The sequence below is a fragment of the Dama dama genome, chromosome 11, assembly GCF_033118175.1.
Source record: "Dama dama isolate Ldn47 chromosome 11, ASM3311817v1, whole genome shotgun sequence".
Classification (NCBI taxonomy): Eukaryota; Metazoa; Chordata; class Mammalia; order Artiodactyla; family Cervidae; genus Dama; species Dama dama.
Genome location: NC_083691.1, coordinates 13,497,006 through 13,516,357, shown reverse-complemented (window position 1 = coordinate 13,516,357; position 19,352 = coordinate 13,497,006). Strand labels below are relative to the sequence as shown.

The 19,352-nt window shown below is 40.6% G+C and overlaps 1 protein-coding gene across 2 annotated transcripts in view; it reads left to right on the top strand.

The window, feature by feature from the left end:
- The window catches only part of MRRF (mitochondrial ribosome recycling factor), a 55,738-nt gene that overhangs the window by 5,594 nt on the left and 30,792 nt on the right, over positions 1-19,352 (top strand). Inside the window, exons 2-5 of one of the 2 annotated variants that reach the window (XM_061154734.1) lie at positions 140-351; positions 5,584-5,739; positions 10,019-10,137; positions 16,620-16,711. In XM_061154734.1, the coding sequence (XP_061010717.1) occupies positions 168-351; positions 5,584-5,739; positions 10,019-10,137; positions 16,620-16,711 (551 nt within the window). In that variant the 5' untranslated portion in view covers positions 140-167. The remainder of the gene's footprint in view (positions 1-139; positions 352-5,583; positions 5,740-10,018; positions 10,138-16,619; positions 16,712-19,352) is intronic. The other variant, XM_061154735.1, reaches the window with a different exon arrangement.

Below are 19,352 nucleotides of genomic sequence, written 5' to 3'. Positions count from 1 at the left end.
ACCTAGCACACAGGTCAAAACGGATCGATAGGCTCTGCTGATAGGATTTGCTTGCTGACTGGTACAGATTATTTTCTGAAGTTGCACTAACAGTAGAGTCTGTTTTACTTAGATCTCCTTTTTGTCTTGTTCTTTTTAGTGGATGTTCACAAGGATTGTCTTCAGTCATGGCCTTGGGTTTAAGGTGCTTCCGCTTGGTCCACCCTGCCTTTTGCAGCTCCCTTGCAGCCTTGACCAGACCTGTTTCAGAAGTCACGCTGCAGACAGTGAGAAGAAGACAGGATGACCGTGGGCAATACATGGCCTATGCCGCCGTACCAGTCCGTCATTTTGCTACCAAGAAAGCCAAAGGTAGAGATGTGACCTCCTCGCCCCTGTCTTATATTTAGCCCTTTGAATGATCAGAGCTGGAAGGGTCTCAGAGATGTTCTGAATTTCTCCCCATGCCTCACGAAGTGGTGTCTTAGGTGGTTCAGTTGATAGGCTTGAAAGGTCACAGGGACAGATATGGTATTAGAAGTGGGGGTCTGTTTTCTCACTTCCATACTGTCCCATATGTTGCCACAGCTCAGAAAACGACTGTTTTGTTTTAGATTTGGAATTAGAGGTGTAAGTGCCAAGCAAGCCAGAATACTTGGGACAGGGATCAATGTATTTTCTCCTCCCAGGAAGATCTGTGTTGGAAGTAAAATTAAAAGCAGAAGTTTGTTGGGTGAGGACGTATGAGAGCCGAGGATTTAGATGGATGATCTTAATGGCTTGTGTCATCCAAGAATGAGACTTTGATATAACTCAGGTCTCAGCTTAAACGTCGCTTCCTCAGGAAAGCCTTCCCTGACCTCTTGGGCTGGGTCAGTTCCCTTGTTACATGCACTTGTGCACACTGTTATTTTATCTTTGATGTACTTAGCAAAGCACTCATTAATTAATTAATTAATTAATTGTAGGATTGATTATTGTTTGTTATGTCTTCCATACTGGACCCTGTAAGGAAAAACTCCCATCTCTTTTTTTTTTTCTTTTCAATCTATGTTTTTTGTTTAGGAGCCAACAGGGCCTGACACATAGTATATATTAAAAAGTTTTGCTGAAGGAATGAATGAGTGACAGAACATTGTCAAACAGACGTGCTATTAACACTTGCAGTGGTGGGTCAGGGAATTCACGTGCAAGGACGGTGCTTGAAATACGCTACTGAATATTTTTTCCCACTGCTTTTCTTTATGTTTTCACGCAGACCTTCTCCTTTCCTATTAACAGGAAAATTAACAAGTTGCCAGAAAAGCATTAATGCATAGAAAACTTATATTCAGTTAATAGTGATAATGGTAATAACTTTTGATCTGTAGGTTGCTTTATATATGTATTTTTAATTCATGTACATTTAATAATTTAAATTGATCTTATAAATTACCCATTGAAAGAATTATAATTACCCAGTGAAGAAATTCTTCTAAATACCCAGTGAACTATGTATCTCACCATTTTGCAAGTGAGGAAACTGAGATTGATGTGTAAGACCTTTGCCCATGATCATATCCAGTTAGTGGCAGAGCTGAAATCCGGGGCCCTGTGCCCATAGCACTGCAGTGGTCTAGTGGACCAGATGGTAGCTGCAGCCCTCAAGCAACATCTTTTCATATTTAATTGCATATTCAGATTTTATCTTCTTGGGTTGCCTCTTTAAAAAGTTGGTTATTTGACTTTTTCCTTTAGATTTTTTTTTTTTTTTCCTTTAGATTTATTGGATTCTTTCTATATTAAGAATGCTGATCCTTTGTCAATATGTATATGTTACGGGTATCTACTTTGCCTTTTTACTTGATAATGTCTTTCATTGAACATCAGTTTTAATGCCGTCATATTTTCCAGTTCTTTCCTTTATCATTTGTGCTTTTTTGGGCTTATTTAACATACCCTCATCTATCCAAAAGTCATCAATCTCTTCTTCTGTATTTTCTCCTAAATATTTGGCAGGCTTTTACTTTTCATATTTGGGTCTTTAATCTGTAACGGAATTTATTTCTGAATATGATATGAGATAGGGAATCTAATCTTATTTCTTTTTGAAATGAGTAATAAGTGTGTCAACCTCACTTATTTTTTCAAAAAGGAAAATATTTTAAAATCTATTCATTTTTGGCTGTGCTAGGTCCTTGTTGCTCCCGTGGGTTTTCTCTAGTTGGCAGAGACTGGGGGCTCCTCTCTAGTGTGAGGCACAGGCTTCTCATTGCAGAGGCTTCTCTTATTGGGGAGCAGGGTCTCAGTATTTGTGGGGAACAGGCTTAGTTGCCCCTCGGCACGCAGGATCTTCCTGGACCGGGGATCAAACCTGTGTCCCCTGCATTGACAGGTAGACTCTTAACCACTGGACCACCAAGGAAGTTAACCTCATTGAGGGAAAACTCGACTCCCAGACCTGTAATGCCTCCTCTGTCATATGTTATGTTTCTTCATACATATGGTTTGTTTCTGAGCTCTTGATGTGTTGAACTGCTCATCTCTCCCTGCACTAAATTCCCTAATGCCTGAATCACTGTCATAAAGTCTTAAATCTGGTGGTACAGATCTTTCCCTTCAGAATACACTAGCTTTTTTTTCTTCTTCTTCTTCTTGGCCTTTTCTCTTCTCTGTGACATCTATAATCATATTGTCAGGTTTTCTCCATACAGATCTTACACAGTTCTTCAACTAGGTTTATATCTAGACTATCATCATTTTTTGTCACTTTGGTATATGATGTTTTTTAAAGCCCACTTTTGAGTTATATATACAAAAAAAGTATGTACATAAATTGTAAGTACTCAGTGAATTTTCACAAAGTGAACACAGCTATGTAACTGTCACCCAGATTAAGATATAGAGCGTCGCTTGTACTTTGGAAGCTTTGCTGTTGTCCTTTTCAGGTCTCGCCCTTCAAAAGACAGCCCCCTCTCTCGGCTTTAACACTACAGATTTCGTTTTGCCGTTTTTGAACTCAGAATGAATTCTTTCCATGCCTGGCTTCTTTTGATAACAACCTACATGTGAAATTTGTCCTTGTTGTTGTCTGTAGTAGTTGTTGGTGCATTTTAATTTTTTTTATAGTATCCCAATGAATGTGTGTACCACGATTTATGTATGTTTTCTATAGTCGATGGATATTTGAGTTGCTTCCAGTTTTGAGTTAAAATAAATAATGCTGCTGTGAACTTGCATTTTGGTGCCCATAAGTTTGCCTTTCTACTGCATGTGTACCAAGAGGAAGGATTACTGAGCCTTGGGTTATGTATATATAAATTTCAGTTCAGTTTCAGAACATACAGTTTTCCAGAGTGGTCATGTCCAGTTACTGTCCTCCCCAGGGTGTTTTAGCTTTTTATTTGCTAATTACCCACTATCTACTTGTGAACACTTGGTATGGTCAGCCTTTTTAATTTTAGTCATTCTAATGAATGTGCCATTATATCTCATTATGGTTTTAATTTGTTTCTCACTGATGAATAGTGATGGTGAGCACCTTTCATTTGTTTACTGGTTATTTGGATATCCTCTTTGTTTCCAGTCTTTTGCCCATTAAAAAAAATTGACCTGATTTTTAAAAATTGACTTCTAAGAATTTTAATGTATTCTAAAGACAAGACTTTTGCATATATATGTATTGCTGATAATGATTACCTTTTCATGTTTTTTTTTTCTGATGAACAGAAGTTCTTAATTTTAATGTGGTCCAGTTTGCCAATCTTTTTCTTTTATTAGTAGTGCTTTTTTTCCTGTTTAAGAAATTTTCCCCTGCCTTAAGGTCAAAAATATATTCTATATTATTTTTTTGTAAGAGTCATTGCTTTAAGTTTATGTCTTTTAGAAATTATGTGTTCTATTTGGTTGCTGGTGAATAGGAATACTTTTGATAATTATACATTGATTTTGTATATTGCAACTCTGCTGAACTCTTTTATTAGAACCGTTGTTTGTGTATTCTTTTGGATTTTCTATGTAGATAATTAAAATACCTATATTTAAAGATAGCTTTCCCCAATCTATATACCACATACCTTTTATTTCTTTTTTCTCTTTCCTCCATCCCTCTTCCCTCCTTCTCTCCTTTCCTTCCAACTACATTGTCTAGGAATTCTATTGTAATTCTAATAAAAGTGATTTTTTATTGGAGTATAATTGCTTTACAATATTATGATAGTTTCTGCTGTACAACAAAGTAAATCAGCTATATGTGAATAAAAGTGATTATTGATAGTAGTCATCCTTGCTTTAGTCCTGATTTTATAGTGAACACTTCTTATATGTTAACATCAAGAATTATGTTTGCTCTATTTTTTGGTATCTGTCCCTGTTTTGCTAAGAGTTTTTGTTTTGAATGGGTATTAATTTTTTTATTGGTGCTCTTGCTGCATTTATTGAGCGAGCATTTAAAAAATTTTTTTTAATCTATGAATGTGGTAGCTCAACATTAATAGCCTTTTCTGATATTAAACCACTGTTCCATTCTTGGTATAAGCCCTCCTTGTTCTTATATGTGATGTGCATATACATTGCTTGATCCATAATCTGTATGTTGCTGGATTTGGTTTGCTAATATTAACTTAGGGCTTTTGAATTTTTTTGAATTTTTGTGAATTAGTCTTAATATAACTTTCTGATACTGATGAGCGTAAGTTCCTTTATGGGTAATTTGTCTTTTCTCTTTGGCTGTTTTCCCAGCCTCTTTGTCCTTGGTTTTCTGCATTCACAAAATGTCTAGGTATGAATTTGCTTTTACTATCCTGTTTGAAACTGTTTCTAAATCTGAAAATTCAGCTCTTTCATCAGTTCTGAAAATTCTAAGCCGTTAGCCTGTTAACTTCAGAGCTTTCAAGCAAGATGATGACACAAGCAAATAAATGTTCAAAAAAAAAATCACTCTGCTGCTTACTGGTTGGTTACTTTGGGCAAAACATTTAAATAGCTGTTTCTCAGATTCCTTATCTGTAAAATGGGAACAATAATAATCTGTTCTTCCTATGTCAGAGGGCTGCTTTGAATTCTAATAGAAGAATGTACTTGAAATTGCATTGCAAATTGTATTATGGTATACAGATGGCACAGGATCTAACTTATTGTAGATGTTTAATGAAATTTGTTGTGAATGATCTCAATAAATGTTGAATATTTAATAAATAAACAAGTATAGGATAGTACTGTTTAAATGTTTTTATTCTTTTCCATCTTCCCACACCCTACATAAAGGAATGCAAGAATATTTGTATTACTCACGAGAGTGAGCTATGCATATATATATTATAGATGCTTATGAAACATCACTATGATGATTTAGATACAAACTAGAATTTTACTCAGTTCTCAGTATTGTTGGTTTTCTAAAATATAAGCCATTGTCACTACCACCGGTGGTATTTCATGTTGCTAATTACTGCTGTTCTTTCTGTCTGTACCAGCCATCGGATACTTTGCATGGCCTTGTTTTAGGATTCATTTTTTAATGAATTAATATATTTTCTGTGTCTCTCTTTTTCTTAACTCATTGTTTATTGTCTCTATTTATGCTTTTGTTTTTTCTTTTAAATTCATTGAATGTTGACTTTCTAGCCAAAGGGAAAGGACAGTCCCAAACTAGAATGAATCTTAACGCTGCCTTGGTTGAGGATATCATCAACTTGGAAGAAGTGGATGAAGAAATGAAATCTGTGATAGAAGCACTCAAGGATAATTTCAATAAGACTGTCAATATAAGGACCTCCCCAGGTTAGTGAGTGAACCTGTGTTTTGGAGAGGGGCACAGTGGCAAGAACATTGCTTTGGCAGAACTGGATTTCACATATTATTTGGTGACCACTGGCAGTTACTTTACTTCTCTGGTGTTCAGTTTCCTTGTCTAATTCCCGCCTTCTAGCTTTGGGATGGGGATGAAAATAAGTGAGGTAACATGTGTAATGATTCTGGTACAGTGCCCAGCATGTATTAACACTGCATTTATCCATTTAGCACATACTTGTCTGCTATGAACTAGTCATTGTGCTGGTTCCCGGTAAACAAAAATAGGCATGATCTTTGCTCTCATGGAATCATACTGTCAGAAAATGGGACTTTCATTATTACTGTATTCTAAAAACTTGTAGGTATTTAGTCTCATAGTAACTGACATCTTTGGTCTGATTTGTCCATTTTTTGTCCAATTTGGCCATTCTTATCCCTTACTGGGGACCAACTGGCTGCAGACTTGCCCACCTGAGGCATTTCTATACCCCTGGGCTTGACCAGGAAGATTCCGTTTGGGTTAATAACTTCCTGAAAATGGCTTTTCTAAGTGGGAAATGTCAGAACTGTCTAGGAGAACTGTTTGCAGATGTGATGGAAGAAGTGAGTTGTCAGCTAATGGTGCAGGCAGGCAGGAAAAATCCAATTGCTATTAAATTGGCCTTTTGGAAATTGTCATCATCCTAGAGTCAAGCCCGGGACCCCCTCGGAAAATATCTGTGGGAGCTTGGGCTGCTCCCGCTCACATCTTGGTTGGGATAGTTCATAAGAAAGCTAGAAAATATTTCATGAACTTGTTCTTAAGAAAACCAAGTGAAAAATCTACAGCTCCATCTATAAACACCAGCAGAAACATCAGAGATGAGATCCAGTGTGAAACCAGAAGACCATTCTATCATTTGTCAACCCTGGACTGGGGCATTTCTGCCTTTGCTGACAGTAGAGCGTGCCATTCAATCTCTCCCAACTGTTTATTTTAAACTTGCTTATTATTTTAGGTATGAAGCTGATAAAGTGCTTTGTCTCCCCTGTGCTTTCTGGCCTGTTAACATTCTGCAGCCGAAACCAGAGAGCAGTTTGAGAGGAGCTCAGGGAGAAATGTGATACTTCAAATTGGCCAGCAAGCTCCACTCTTGTTGAACTTAAAAAGATGATGGGCCTGGAAAGAGGTTGGGAGTGTAATTTGTTAAATGTTAACCTCTGCAAAAATGAGGGGCAGGAATGAGGCTGAGGGAGATGCTCGCTGGGGACAGATTGAGGGAAAAGGATTTGATGCATTATGTCGATACGGATTTGGGGAATGGGAACCACCACAATTGCATGGTGAAAAGCCCATGTTGGGACTTCTGTGGCAGAGGATCTTATGGCAAATCAGGAAGGCTGAATTAAGATCCATTTTCAAAAGGCCTCCCGCTGGTATTTCCTCTTTGCTTCTTTCTCTTCAGGGTTATGTTTGTACAGCGTTCTGTGTAGAACTTGGGGCCATGAAGAGACTGGGTGAAACAGGCTGAACTTAGCCAGTCTTTCATTTTATTTTACTTTTTTTTTTGCCAGATTATTCCATATTCCATTATTCCATATGATATGGAATACTTTCAATACTTTTCAATACTTTCAATACTTTTCAATACTACCTGAACCAGCAGACATTTTCCCCCTTATACCTCTGTCTGTCTACCAGCAATTTCTGTCTCCAAGATTGAAGACAGAATTGATTGCTTTTAATAGTTGTCTAAAATACAGGTTTATTTGTTTCTTCATTCATGTCCTCTCATTCATTCATTCATACATACATTTATTTCTTCATCAATGTATTATTAAGCACTTATTCTGTGCTGTTTAATAGGTGCTGTAGATTCAGAGAGAAAAGACATTGTCCCCATCTTCCAAGAGTCTAGATCCTAGTGTGTAGGGATAGACAAGTAAACCAACGTGTAAAACCACATAGCAAAGCAGAGTGGTGAAGACCATGACTTTGGAGTTGATCAGGTCTAGGTTTGAATTCAGGCCCCATTAAGGGCTCTTGTGACCTTGGACAAGTTATTTTCTGTGCCCCAGTTTCCACATCTGTAAAATGATGGAACTGTCTCACAGGTTTATTGTGATAATAAAAGCAAATAAAGTATAGAAAGCATTTAGAACCATGTCTTGCCCTAGAAAGTGTTCGGTAAAGATGGGTCATCATTATTACAGATTTGTGTGTAGGATCCTGGAGCTCATAAAGAATTTGTAATCCAGCCTAAGAGGTCAGACAGGATTTCTGAGATTAGATGCAGTCATAGCTGAGTGTTCAAGAGTGAGCAGAAATTATCTGAGAATAGAAGGGTATCCTTAGTAGAAGGAAAAATATATGCTGAGGATCCTGAGGCAAGAGAGAACGGACTGTTGTTAGAGAAACTCTAAGTAGGTTAGTTTGGTTAAAATATAGGAGAAAGTTGAGACATAATGATAATAGCATGTATTGGGCTCTTGTATATGCCAGGACAGTATAAGGGCTTTCCATAAACTCTTTTAACTCTCATAACAACCCAGTGAGATAAGTATGATTTTAATGCCCCATTTAGAAATCAGGAAACAGACGCCCAAATGGTTCAGGAGACCTTCCTAAGGTCATACAGTTCAGGAAGTGGCAGGGTTGGTATTTGAACCCAGGTCATTGGTCTTCAGAATCATGGACTTTTCCAGATTGAAGCCAATGGTGTCAACAGCCTTCTAACTTGTGATGGCATTGAATTGAGTTGAATACTGTGCTTCAGATCAGATCTTAGGGCCATAGTGTGGAACTACATTAGCCTAACAATTTGCTAGGACAACTCCCAATTTGTTGAAAAGACTGACACCTTTCCCACCAAACACACACACACACACGCACACACACACACACTCTCTCTCTCTCTCTCTCTCTCTCTCTCTCTCTCTCACTTGGTGTGTCAGAATGAGCCATTCTCGAGTGATTCTTAAAATGAATGGTAAAGTTTTCTTCTAGTTCTCATTTGCATAGGAAATCAGGGAGTTTGAGTAATGCCCCTTATATTGTCTTGTAACAATATACTTGCCTTCTTGACAAGAAAATTTTGCCCAAGGTTTCCCCTAATTCAGATATAGACAAAGATCAGATCCAGGGTATCAGTGAAGTGGTAATAATTGGTGGGTGTTTTTTTTTTTTTTAGTTCCTAAAGGGAGTCTAAGTGCCAAAATCGAGGTGGTACGAGGTAACAGTTCCAAACCTGGCTGCATGTCTGAATCATGTGGTCATCTTGAAAGAAAACTACAAGTGCCCCCAAGATCACAGGCTCCTGAGCCCCTACAGAATCAGGATCTCTGGGGAGTGGGACCCAGGAATCTAAATTTAAAAGCTCCCTGGAGATTTCTGAAGGTGCAGCTCAAGTTAAATTCCTCTGATAAGGGAAAGAGCCTTGATTGGAGTTGGTCGGAAGCACACCTGAGTTGGGGCTGGGTTCTTGCTGGGTTTTCCTTTTGTTAGCTCTGTGATTTGGCTCATTTTACTTCCCTAAGTTTCCTTCTCTGGTGTAAAGTGGATATAGTGATACAATGTTACAGACTAGTTGTGAAAAGGGCTAGTAAGGGGTACCTATTTTTATGTTTATTTTTTGTGTGAGTCTATTGTATATTTGCTTATTTATATTGAGTTGTAATCTATACTTTAGTCCTGTAAAGTATTTTTTAATTGAGTTGGAAACCAAGGTACTGAGAAGATGACTGTGATGAACTTGCCTGAGGTTTCATGTTAGTAAGTGGTGACATAGCTGGAAGGGTGACCAACACTTTCCAGTTCCAGCTGTCAAAGTCCTGTGTCACAGGAAACCATGCAGGACCAGGCAAATCAGGATCGTTGGCTACTCTGGTGCTGGTAAGGAATTTCAACCTAGTTTTGTCAACATTTCAAAGCTCTTCCCATCACACGACACCACTGCTTCTTTAAAGTCTGGAGTCCAAGAAAATGAAGTCTGTCACTGTTTCCAGTGTTTCCCCATCTGTTTGCCATGAAGTGATGGGACCAGATGCCATGATCTTCGTTTTTTGAATGTTGAGTTTTAAGCCAGCTTTTTCACTCTCCTCTTTCACCTTCATCAAGAGGCTCTTTAGTTCCTCTTCGCTTTTTGCCATAAGGGTGGTGTCATCTGCATATCTGAGGTTATTGATATTTCTCTAAACATTAGTTGAATCTGAATTGATAGAGACTTAGATACGAGGTTACTAAAAGTCCTTCTGAATTCTAAGACCCTTTCTTTAATTTTCCTTTTAGGATCCCTTGATAGTATCACTGTGGTGACTGCTGATGGGAAGCTTGCTCTCAACCAGATTGGCCAGATCTCCATGAAGTCGCCACAGCTGATACTGGTGAATATGGCCAGCTTCCCAGAGGTAAGGTGGCCTTGCTCAAGGGCTCCCTCTCCATGGTCTCCCTTGTAATGCAGGAGACTACAGCAAGTCAGGAGGAAGTATTCTCTTCCACTTTGGGGTGAAACAACAGACAAGGCATAACAAAGGGAATTTAAGGATACGAAAAGCTCTCTTCCTGTTTCTAAATTCCTTCTCTATTTTACTCAAACACTATAGAGCCCAGGCAAGTCATTTGAATACTGACACAGGCCCCATCTAAGACAAACAATAGCGACAGTGGGGTAATTGGAAGGGCAAGGGTAAACTGTAGAACCTGTGCCCTGTCTGAAAGGAGAAGCTTTTGCCCAGTTGCTGCTGATCCTTCCCAGGCAGAAATGTAGGCCTGGTAATCAGATACTACCAGATACTAAGATTTTTATTTACAGAAGAAGCCAATAGCCCCAATTTCTATGTAAGATCTTTGCTAAATGTTGATAACTAATTCCCTTTATTGGTGTGTTTTAAGTCTATGACAAAATATATTGATGGGCCATGTTTGGCCCGTGGGCCACTGGTTTGTGACTTTTGCACTGTTATTTGGAGAAGCGCTGTGCTGTGTGTGCTTGGTCACTCAGTGGTGTCTGACTCTTTGTGACCCCATGGACTGTTGCCTGCCAGGCTCCTCTGTCCACGGGGATTCTCCAGGCAGGGATACTGGAGTGGGTTGCCATGCCCTCCTCCAGGGGATCTTCCCAACCCAGGTGAGTTCTTTACTGTCTGAGCCACCAGGGAAGCCCTATTTGGAGCAGACCTTCCAGGAATTCACATTCCTTTCAGACTCAACTGGCCATTGCAGAATATTGCCCAGAGCACAGTGCTTCCAGGGCTGGAAGGTGGATTGCATTAGATCGTTGCAACCTGGAGGCTGTGATTTTAAGTCTGGTTGGGGAAGATAAATCGTCTTTTCCTTACTGATCCAGTAAGAAGTGACCTGGATTGGGACTCCTGAGGACCTGGAATCTGGTCCCACCTCTCGCCAACTGTCTATGTAGGTTGCGTCACTCTCTGGGTCTCCATTTCCTCATCTGTTCACATGAGGTGAAGGAATCTGAAGTCTCTGTCTATTCCCATGGTCTCTTTCAGTAATTCTAGCCCAAAGACAGAGACCAAAGTTGAACCTGCTGGATTTGACAAAACTGGGTTAGAGATAAGAGTAAGCCCTTGCTATGAACAAACTGTTTCAAATCAGGGGGCTCTTGCAGCCGATGTGCCCATATTTGTGGGGGTATCACTTCTCCCCTATTGTGTTCTCCGTACTTTAGCCAGAGTGAACTTGTAAAGATACTAATATCTATTGGATTATGTCACTCCCGGGCACTGAGTTTATCAGTGGCTTCAAGTAATCTTTGAGAAGAAGGTGACTGTGGCCTAGAAGGCTTTGCGTGAAATGGCCCCTGCCTGTGTCTTGCAGACTCTCCAGTCTCCTGCCGCTGTCACCCTTGCACACTGCTCTGCCCACTAGCCTTTCAGTTCCTCAAACCTTAGTATCCTCAGGGCCTTTGCATATGCTGTTTCCTTTGCTTGGATCACTCTCTTCTGGCTAATTACTGTGGTCCGTATTTTGGACCACAGCTTTCATATTACTTTCTCAGAGAAGTCTTTCCTAGTCTACGCAAAATCTCAATTATTCCTCTATATTAACCAGTTTTATACAGCACAGTTCTTTTTCTTCATTGTGCTTATTAGTAGTTATGCACTAATCTACATCTTAGTTTTCCATCTCCCTTTCACTAGATCGTAAGCTTGGAATGTAGGAATCATATCCAACTTGCTCATTCTGTCCAGCACCAAACACCATGCCTGACACATGGATGCACCCAGTAAATTTCCTTCAAATGGGTGAATACTTGTCATTAGGTTGATGGAAGGGAGGCACTCATTCGTGGTGTTCCTGAGGAGCAGAGAAATGGACAGAAAGGGAACTGTTAGCTCTTTCCCCTTCTGGCCCCGCTGAACCACTGAGGCCTCTCCGCCTTTTTCATCTGATCCCACAGGCACCGCGGGCCAATTTAGGGAACAGCCTCCTAATTACACAGCTTGAAGACCTCATCAGGCAGATTGCTTTTCAGAGCCAGCCACTTCTGTTATTAAATAGCAAATGGCATTCACAGAAGAAGCACCTGATTGGCCACCAGAGCATCTTAGGAGGCAGGAGGAGGTATTAACAGCTTAATTTTTTCTTAGGAAATTGGAATATATCTTCATTTTCCAAGCAAGGCATCTTTGCCATTTCTCCAAGTTGAAATTCTGTGAGTTTTGAAAAAAAAAAAACAAACCATATCTACAGTTAACCTTAGTAGAGAGGCTTCTTACAAGGACAGAGTGAGGAAGTGTGAGTTACATTGTCTTTTGAATTCCTTTATCTCATCTGGTGTATATATTAAACAAACAGCTCTAACTAAACATTTCCTTCCTCTGGCTTCGACGCTGTCCATGGAGCGCCCAGGTTTATAGCTTCAAAATGCTGAGCTAATCCTCTCTGTGTTTATAGACTTCCTTTCTGTTTCACATGCGGCTGGCTTTCTTTTCAAACCTGGGCATTTCTGGGTCATGCTGTAGAGACATGATGCAGATTTACATGCATAATCTTTTTAAATGCATTGAGGACAGAAAACTGCATTGCATTTGTTTAGCATGTGTCCCGCTTGATAAATGATACACACACGTTACTACCTTCCATAAACTTGCCTGCAGCTAGAGTTAATGATGGGAAAGAAGGGAGTTTTTAAAAAAAAAAAAAAACAGACCACAGCATGATTTGAGTAAGGCAAATGAAAAAAAAAAAAAAAAATTCTGCAGGCTCCTTTATTGCTCTTGTGAAAGGAAGAAAGGTGTGTTGAATGTCTACAGGGCTGCTAGGCATTGCTTTCTTGTATTTTGTTTCATGTGAGTAGCACATGAAACTCTTTAAAGTTAGACTTAAGTCCGTTTTCTAGAGGAGGCATCTGAGGCTCAGAAAAGTAGAATTCTTCCACAGATTGATACTGTGGCCCTACAGCCAGGACTTGAGCTTATGTCTGTCAGTTTGACTCTACATCCTGTGCTCCTTTCACCATCTGTTCCTTAATTCCACAAGTATTTTTGTTGAGTCTCTGCAAATCAGCTGTTGACTTGAACCCAGATTGTCAAGGACTTGTTCACCTGTCTACAAAAATTTCATCATCTTTTGTCCTGTAGCATACGCATGCACATAGATGTGAGTGTAGACATGAATGAATTGAATTTATTAGTTTAAGAATCCCTGGAGGAGGAAAGGCAACCCACTCCAGTATTCTTGCCTGAAAAATCCCATGGACAGAGGAGTGTGGCAGGCTATAGTCCCTGGGGTCCCAAAGAGTCAAACACTACTGAGTGAGCATGTACGCACGCAGTAATAGCAGACATTGCTAATTGATCACAGCGCTCGGTCCTGCCTAACACCACATGGGATCTGTGATCTTTCTCAACACAGTACTCCAAGCAGCCACAAGCAGTGAGTCCTTGTTGCCACTGGAGAGCATCTGTTTGCACTGGGGCGCTGGTGGGCATCTCTTCAGTGAGGGGTAAAGGCTAGGAGATGGAAATGTGATAGAAATGCATGCCTTCTTGTCTGAACCATGAGTAGGTCAGAAGTCATGTTGGGAAAATGACTATAATTCCCTGAGTTTCTGTATTCTTCCGTATCAAACTAAAATGTACATGTTTAAAGTATTTCAGAAGAACTACGTCTTTCAGTAGGTTTTTTTTTTTGCAAATGAAATCACTCTTGGTTCACATTTTTTCTGCATGCAAAAGGACACAGAACAGGTATAAAATGGTACAAAATAAGGCTTTTGGGAGAGGGTATAAACATGAAGAATGTTTCTAACAGGTTTGAGCCGGTGCTTTAATATACATATTAATCTACTTATTCAGCAAGCTTTTACTGAGCACTCACTGCATCCTTGGCACTGAGCCTTGGACAGGGAAGGTGTAAATATTGAGCTGTAGCTCCTGCCCAGCTTGGAAGCAGCAGTGGGTGCTCCCATGCTTGCCTAGGAAGGCTGTGTGGCAACACTTGGGTCAGACTGTGAAGGGAAAGTGGAGGTGGTGGTGGTGGTGGTGGTGGGGTGGTCCAGCCAAGTTACCAGTCTTTCCCTCAATGAAAAGCTTCAGAAAAAGTTAGGAGACTTGAAATCAGGTCAGTCCTTCAAAGTGGTGATTCTCCCTTAAAAAAATTTATTTTTCTTTTTTAATTAATTAATTAGTCTATTTATTTATATTTTGGCCACACAGAGAGGCATGTGGGATCTTAGTTCTCCCGACCAGGGATAGAAACTGTGCCTCCTGCATTGGCGGTGCGGAGTCCAAACCTCTGGACTGCCAGGGAAGCTCCTCCCTTTATGTTTAACTTTAGAAATCTGTGTTTCATTTTTATTAAGGAAGTTGGTAGTTCTCTTGTAGAGGAAAATTTCATTTCTTTATCCAGCTCTTTTATTTACCTTGGCCATATGCTTTATACACCAGACCTAGTTCCAAATTCTTTTTGGCTATTAAAAAAAAGAATCAAATCCCCTGTGCCATAGTTACTGAATACATTGAACTAGTGGATCTGGGAGGTAATAGAGACTAAGTAACGTCACTGGATGGAGAGTTGAGGAGCTGAGCCTCCTCTTAACACTGTCAGTAGCCAGAAGTGTGATGAGCGAGGTCTTCACTTGTTGCTCTTGACTTTCAGGGACTGTGTCTCTGTGTAGGGGTGTGACCTTTACCAGATGGAGGGGACTGTACTGGTTCTGTCTGAGATCCCTTCCAGCTCCAGTAGTCTATGGTCAAAGGTACATTTTAAGAATTTATCATTTTAAGCAGTGGCTGCACAGTTAAATTCTGTAGCCCAAGGGCATGATTTGTCTTCTTGTGGAATGCTGGTTTGTCTTTTTGACCTAACAATAACATCTTATGTCCCTGTAGAATTCAGGTCATTTTACCATGAAATGGATGAGCTTTTTAGGCACGCCCTTGAAACAGAACCCAACCTGGAAAAATAAAATAGGTGTGCAACAAACCCCATTTATTTAAACTGGAAAGTCTAGGGAGGAACTCAAGGCTGGGAATTGGCTCCTTGAAGCCAAGCAATGTGGATTGGCTCTGGTCAAACCTAAAATTCTTTTGAAAATCAGGGGCCTTGTTTTCATGAATGGCACATTGTCATGCCAATGGAGTTCTCTCTTCCACACTGCCTTCTCTTATGCGGTAGGATTGTGAACCAGGTGTGGTTATAATGTTGCTTAAGGTTGAGATGAGGCAATTTGGGACGTCAGTGTACCAGCGTGCCACCTTGCCCAACAGAGAGAAGGCTGTGTCAGAAGAGACCCTGATGGACGTCAGGACAGCAGCGCATCAGAGAATGATCCTCCGTATTCTGTGAGAAACCGTGGTGGAGAAGAACATGAGAAAGAAGATCTTTATGTATAACGGAGTCATGTTGCTGTACAGCAGAAGTTAACATTGTAAAAGAGCTATATTTCAATGAAATAAATTTTTTTTAAACAAAGAGGGACTTTGATGGCAGTCCCGTGGTTAAGACTTTGCACTTCCGCTGCAGGGGGCATGGGTTCAATCCCTGTTCAGGGGAACTAAGATGTGACATCCACATTCCTCATGGTATAGGCACACACACACACACAAAAAAGACAGCAGTGCATTGGTTAAGTGATGACATCAGCTCATCATTCTTTGGGGGTTTGTGCATTGTTATCTTTATTGAATATGTTGATATAATAGCGCCCCTTGCCCAGGTGTTACAGGCACCCAGACACAGAGGAAGATGCATGGCCCATGTTAGCTCATTTAATTCTTTCTGAGGTACAGTACTGCAGGGTCTCAGATTACTACATGGAGGCTCAGAGAGGTCAAGCTTGTTGCCCAGGGTCACATGGTTAGCAGAGTGGGGATTTGAACTGAGATCTTCCATACTTCCTTTCTTGGCACGCATACCAGCAGAGATTCATTGCTCATGCCAAAACACGAGTGAGGTTGGTGTGAGCATAGATGCGAGTGAGTTAAATTTATTTACTCATTCCAATCGGAACTGGTATATTTTGAGTGTAAAATGTCAACTGGAATTTTTAATGTATAAAATCTTTCAGCTGTCTTTACACCAATCTTTGCACAGACCAACCCCCCTCCCTTGAGGATTTATTGTGGTTTTGATCTGCGTTGCCTCAAACCATTGAAATCTTTTCAAAGAAGCAGAGCTGTTTTCTTTTTATTTTTTCCTCTATGCTTTTTTTTTCCCTCCTGCAATACACTGGTACCAGGAGTGGACATAGTTTGCTATTCAGCTTGATCAAAGCACTCTACACCAATGTAACTTCCTGATCTTACTGGTAACAGAACTAAATGTTTCCATGTTCTGCCAAGATGGGTTGCCAGTTATCGACAGAGGGCTTGCATCTGGTAATAATTATTTACTAATTCTGTTTACCTTTTGATCTGGTTTTCAGTGTACAGCTGCAGCTATCAAGGCTATAAGAGAAAGTGGAATGAATCTGAACCCAGAAGTGGAGGGGACGCTAATTCGGGTACCCATTCCCAAGTAAGTCTGGCTGACGTTCACATATTTTGATGTAATGGGGCAGCTCTCTTTGGAAGAAAACCAACACTCCATGATGCTGTTAGCCTGATGGCGTACTTTACCTGTATCTCTCATCCTGGCCGGCTCCAGCATCTTTTGGGATCCAGTTTATTGATTCAGATGCAGCAGTAGGCCTGACAAAGTTCTTGTCCTCATGTATTTTACATTCCGGTGGGAAGATAGGACTCATAAATAAAGTCATTCCAGATAATGAAATGCTGTGAGCAAAGAAAGGACAGTGTGTTCCAATAGAGAGTGACTTGCTGACAGTGATGGTGGCAGGGACAGCTTCACAAGGAGGTCACATTTCTGCTGACAGTTGAATGATGAGGACAAGGCAGCCTAGGGGAAGAGCTTTCCAGGCAGAGGGAACAGACAGTCCAAAGGCCCTGAGTCTGAAAGGACCTCGACACTTGTAATCTCTAACCCAGATTTCTGAAAGAGTCATTTTCCCACTAGTCCTCACTTGTTGAAGAATTTTAGGTATAAGAAAGAACAGAATATTGTTAGTTACGTAAATATATAGAACTTAAGAGTTTCAAAGGCATACAGTGTATGTTTATTTTGAAATTAAAAAAGAAAAGAAATAATAAGACCTCGGCATATTTGATGACGAGAAAGCCATTGTGTCTCAGTGGTGGTGTGGGGGTTGGATTGGTGAGAGGCCCATGCTCTAGGCATTACAGGCCCTGATGAGTAGCGTGGGCTGCGCTGTCGTTACGGTGGGTAGCCATTGGAGGCCCTTCAGCAGAGGAGTGATCTGATGTTGACTTTTTAGGAGCTCTCTGGCTGCTGATTAACAGATGAAATGTAGGGGGACAGAGTGGACCCAGAGAGTATCGTTGGGAGGCCACTGCAGTAGCCTAATTCCAGGACTTGGTGTGTGCTAAGTCGCTTCAGTCGTGTCCGACTCTGCAACCCTATGGACCATAGCCCACCAGGCTCCTCTGTCCATGGGATTCTTGAGACAAGAATACTAGAGTGGGTTGCCATGCCCTCTTCCAGGGGATCTTCCTCACCCAGGGATTGAACCCACGTCTCTTACATCTCCTGCTTTGGCAGGTGGGTTCTTTACGACTAGCGCCACTTGGGAAGCCCAGCAAGCCCCAAGTAAATGTTGAATTCATTCAGTCACTCAACAAATATTTATTAAGCCCTAACTACATGCCAGGCTGTTTCCTGTTTGTTGAGATAGAACATTAAATAGCACCAACAAGAGAAAGTCCCCACCCTCCTGGGGCTTATTTTATAGTCAAGTAGGCACAGTAAAGAAACCCGTGACTCAGATGGTAAAGAATCTGCCTACAATGCAGGAGACCTGGGTTTGACCAGTGACAGATTTTATTTTCTTGGGCTCCAGAATCACTGTGGATGGTTACTGCAGTCATGATTTTAAAAGACACATGCTCCTTGGAAGGAAAGCTATGGCAAACCTGAACAATATGTTAAATAGCAGAGATATCACTTTGCCAACAAAGGTCTGTATAGTCAAAACTATGGTTTTTCCAGTAGTCCTCTGTGGATATGAGAATTGGACCATAAAGATGGCTGAGCCTCATAGAATGGATGGTTTTGAATTGTGGTGTTGGAGAAGACTCTTGAGAGTCCATTGGACTGCAGGGAGATCCATCCAGTCAATCCTAAAGGAAATCAACCCTGAATATTCATTGGAAGGACTGATGCTGAAGCTGAAGCTCCAGTACCTTGGCTACCCAATGGGAAGAGCCAACTCACTGGAAAAGATTTCCTGATGCTGGGAAAGACTGAGGGCAGGAAGAGCAAGGGGTGTCAGAGGATGAGATGGTTGAATAGCATCACTGACTTAGTGGACATGAGTTTGAGCACACTTCAGGAGATGGTGGAGGACAGGGAAGCCTAGTGTGTTGCAGTCCGTGGGATCACAAAGTCTGACACAACTTAGTGTCTGAACAACAACAACAGGCACAGTAAACAAACAAATACGTAATGTCGGGGGATGGTAAGAACTATGAAGAAAAATAAGCAGGCTAAGGGGATAGTGAGTGTTGTGGCTTTTATTTGTAGGTAGGAAGGTTCAAGAAGGAAGTGACATCAGAGCAGGTATCTAAGTGAAATGAATGAATGAAGCTTCCCAATAACTAGAAGGGAAGTGGAATGTGAACTTGTCATCATGTGCCACACATCATTCTGTATTCCTTTATATAGATTGCTGCATTTGTCACACAACCTCTGTAAAGTAGATTTTTTCCCCAGGTGTGGAAATTCAGGCTCAGAGAATGTGTGTCTTTGAGGTCATACAGCTTATGCTGAAGCTCAGGTTTAGTTGATTCTAGAGTCTCATGATGTACCTATGCTAGCATTAAGAATTAATACCAACGTTGAAGAGTCCAAGAACTTCCCTGCAGAGCTTTTTTTTTTCCTGCATTTTTGCCAGAAAATGGCCTCTGTAAGTCAGAAATAACACTCTGCTTTGAAATCGTATGAATTGGGAGCTATGTAAGAAGCAAATAGACCCGAGTTCAAGTCCGGTACTTGTTTGCTTGGTTAGTTCATTGATTCGCTTAGCAGATTTCCTACAAATGTGTTATGTGCCAGCCTCTGTGCTGGGTGTTCGGGTTGTATG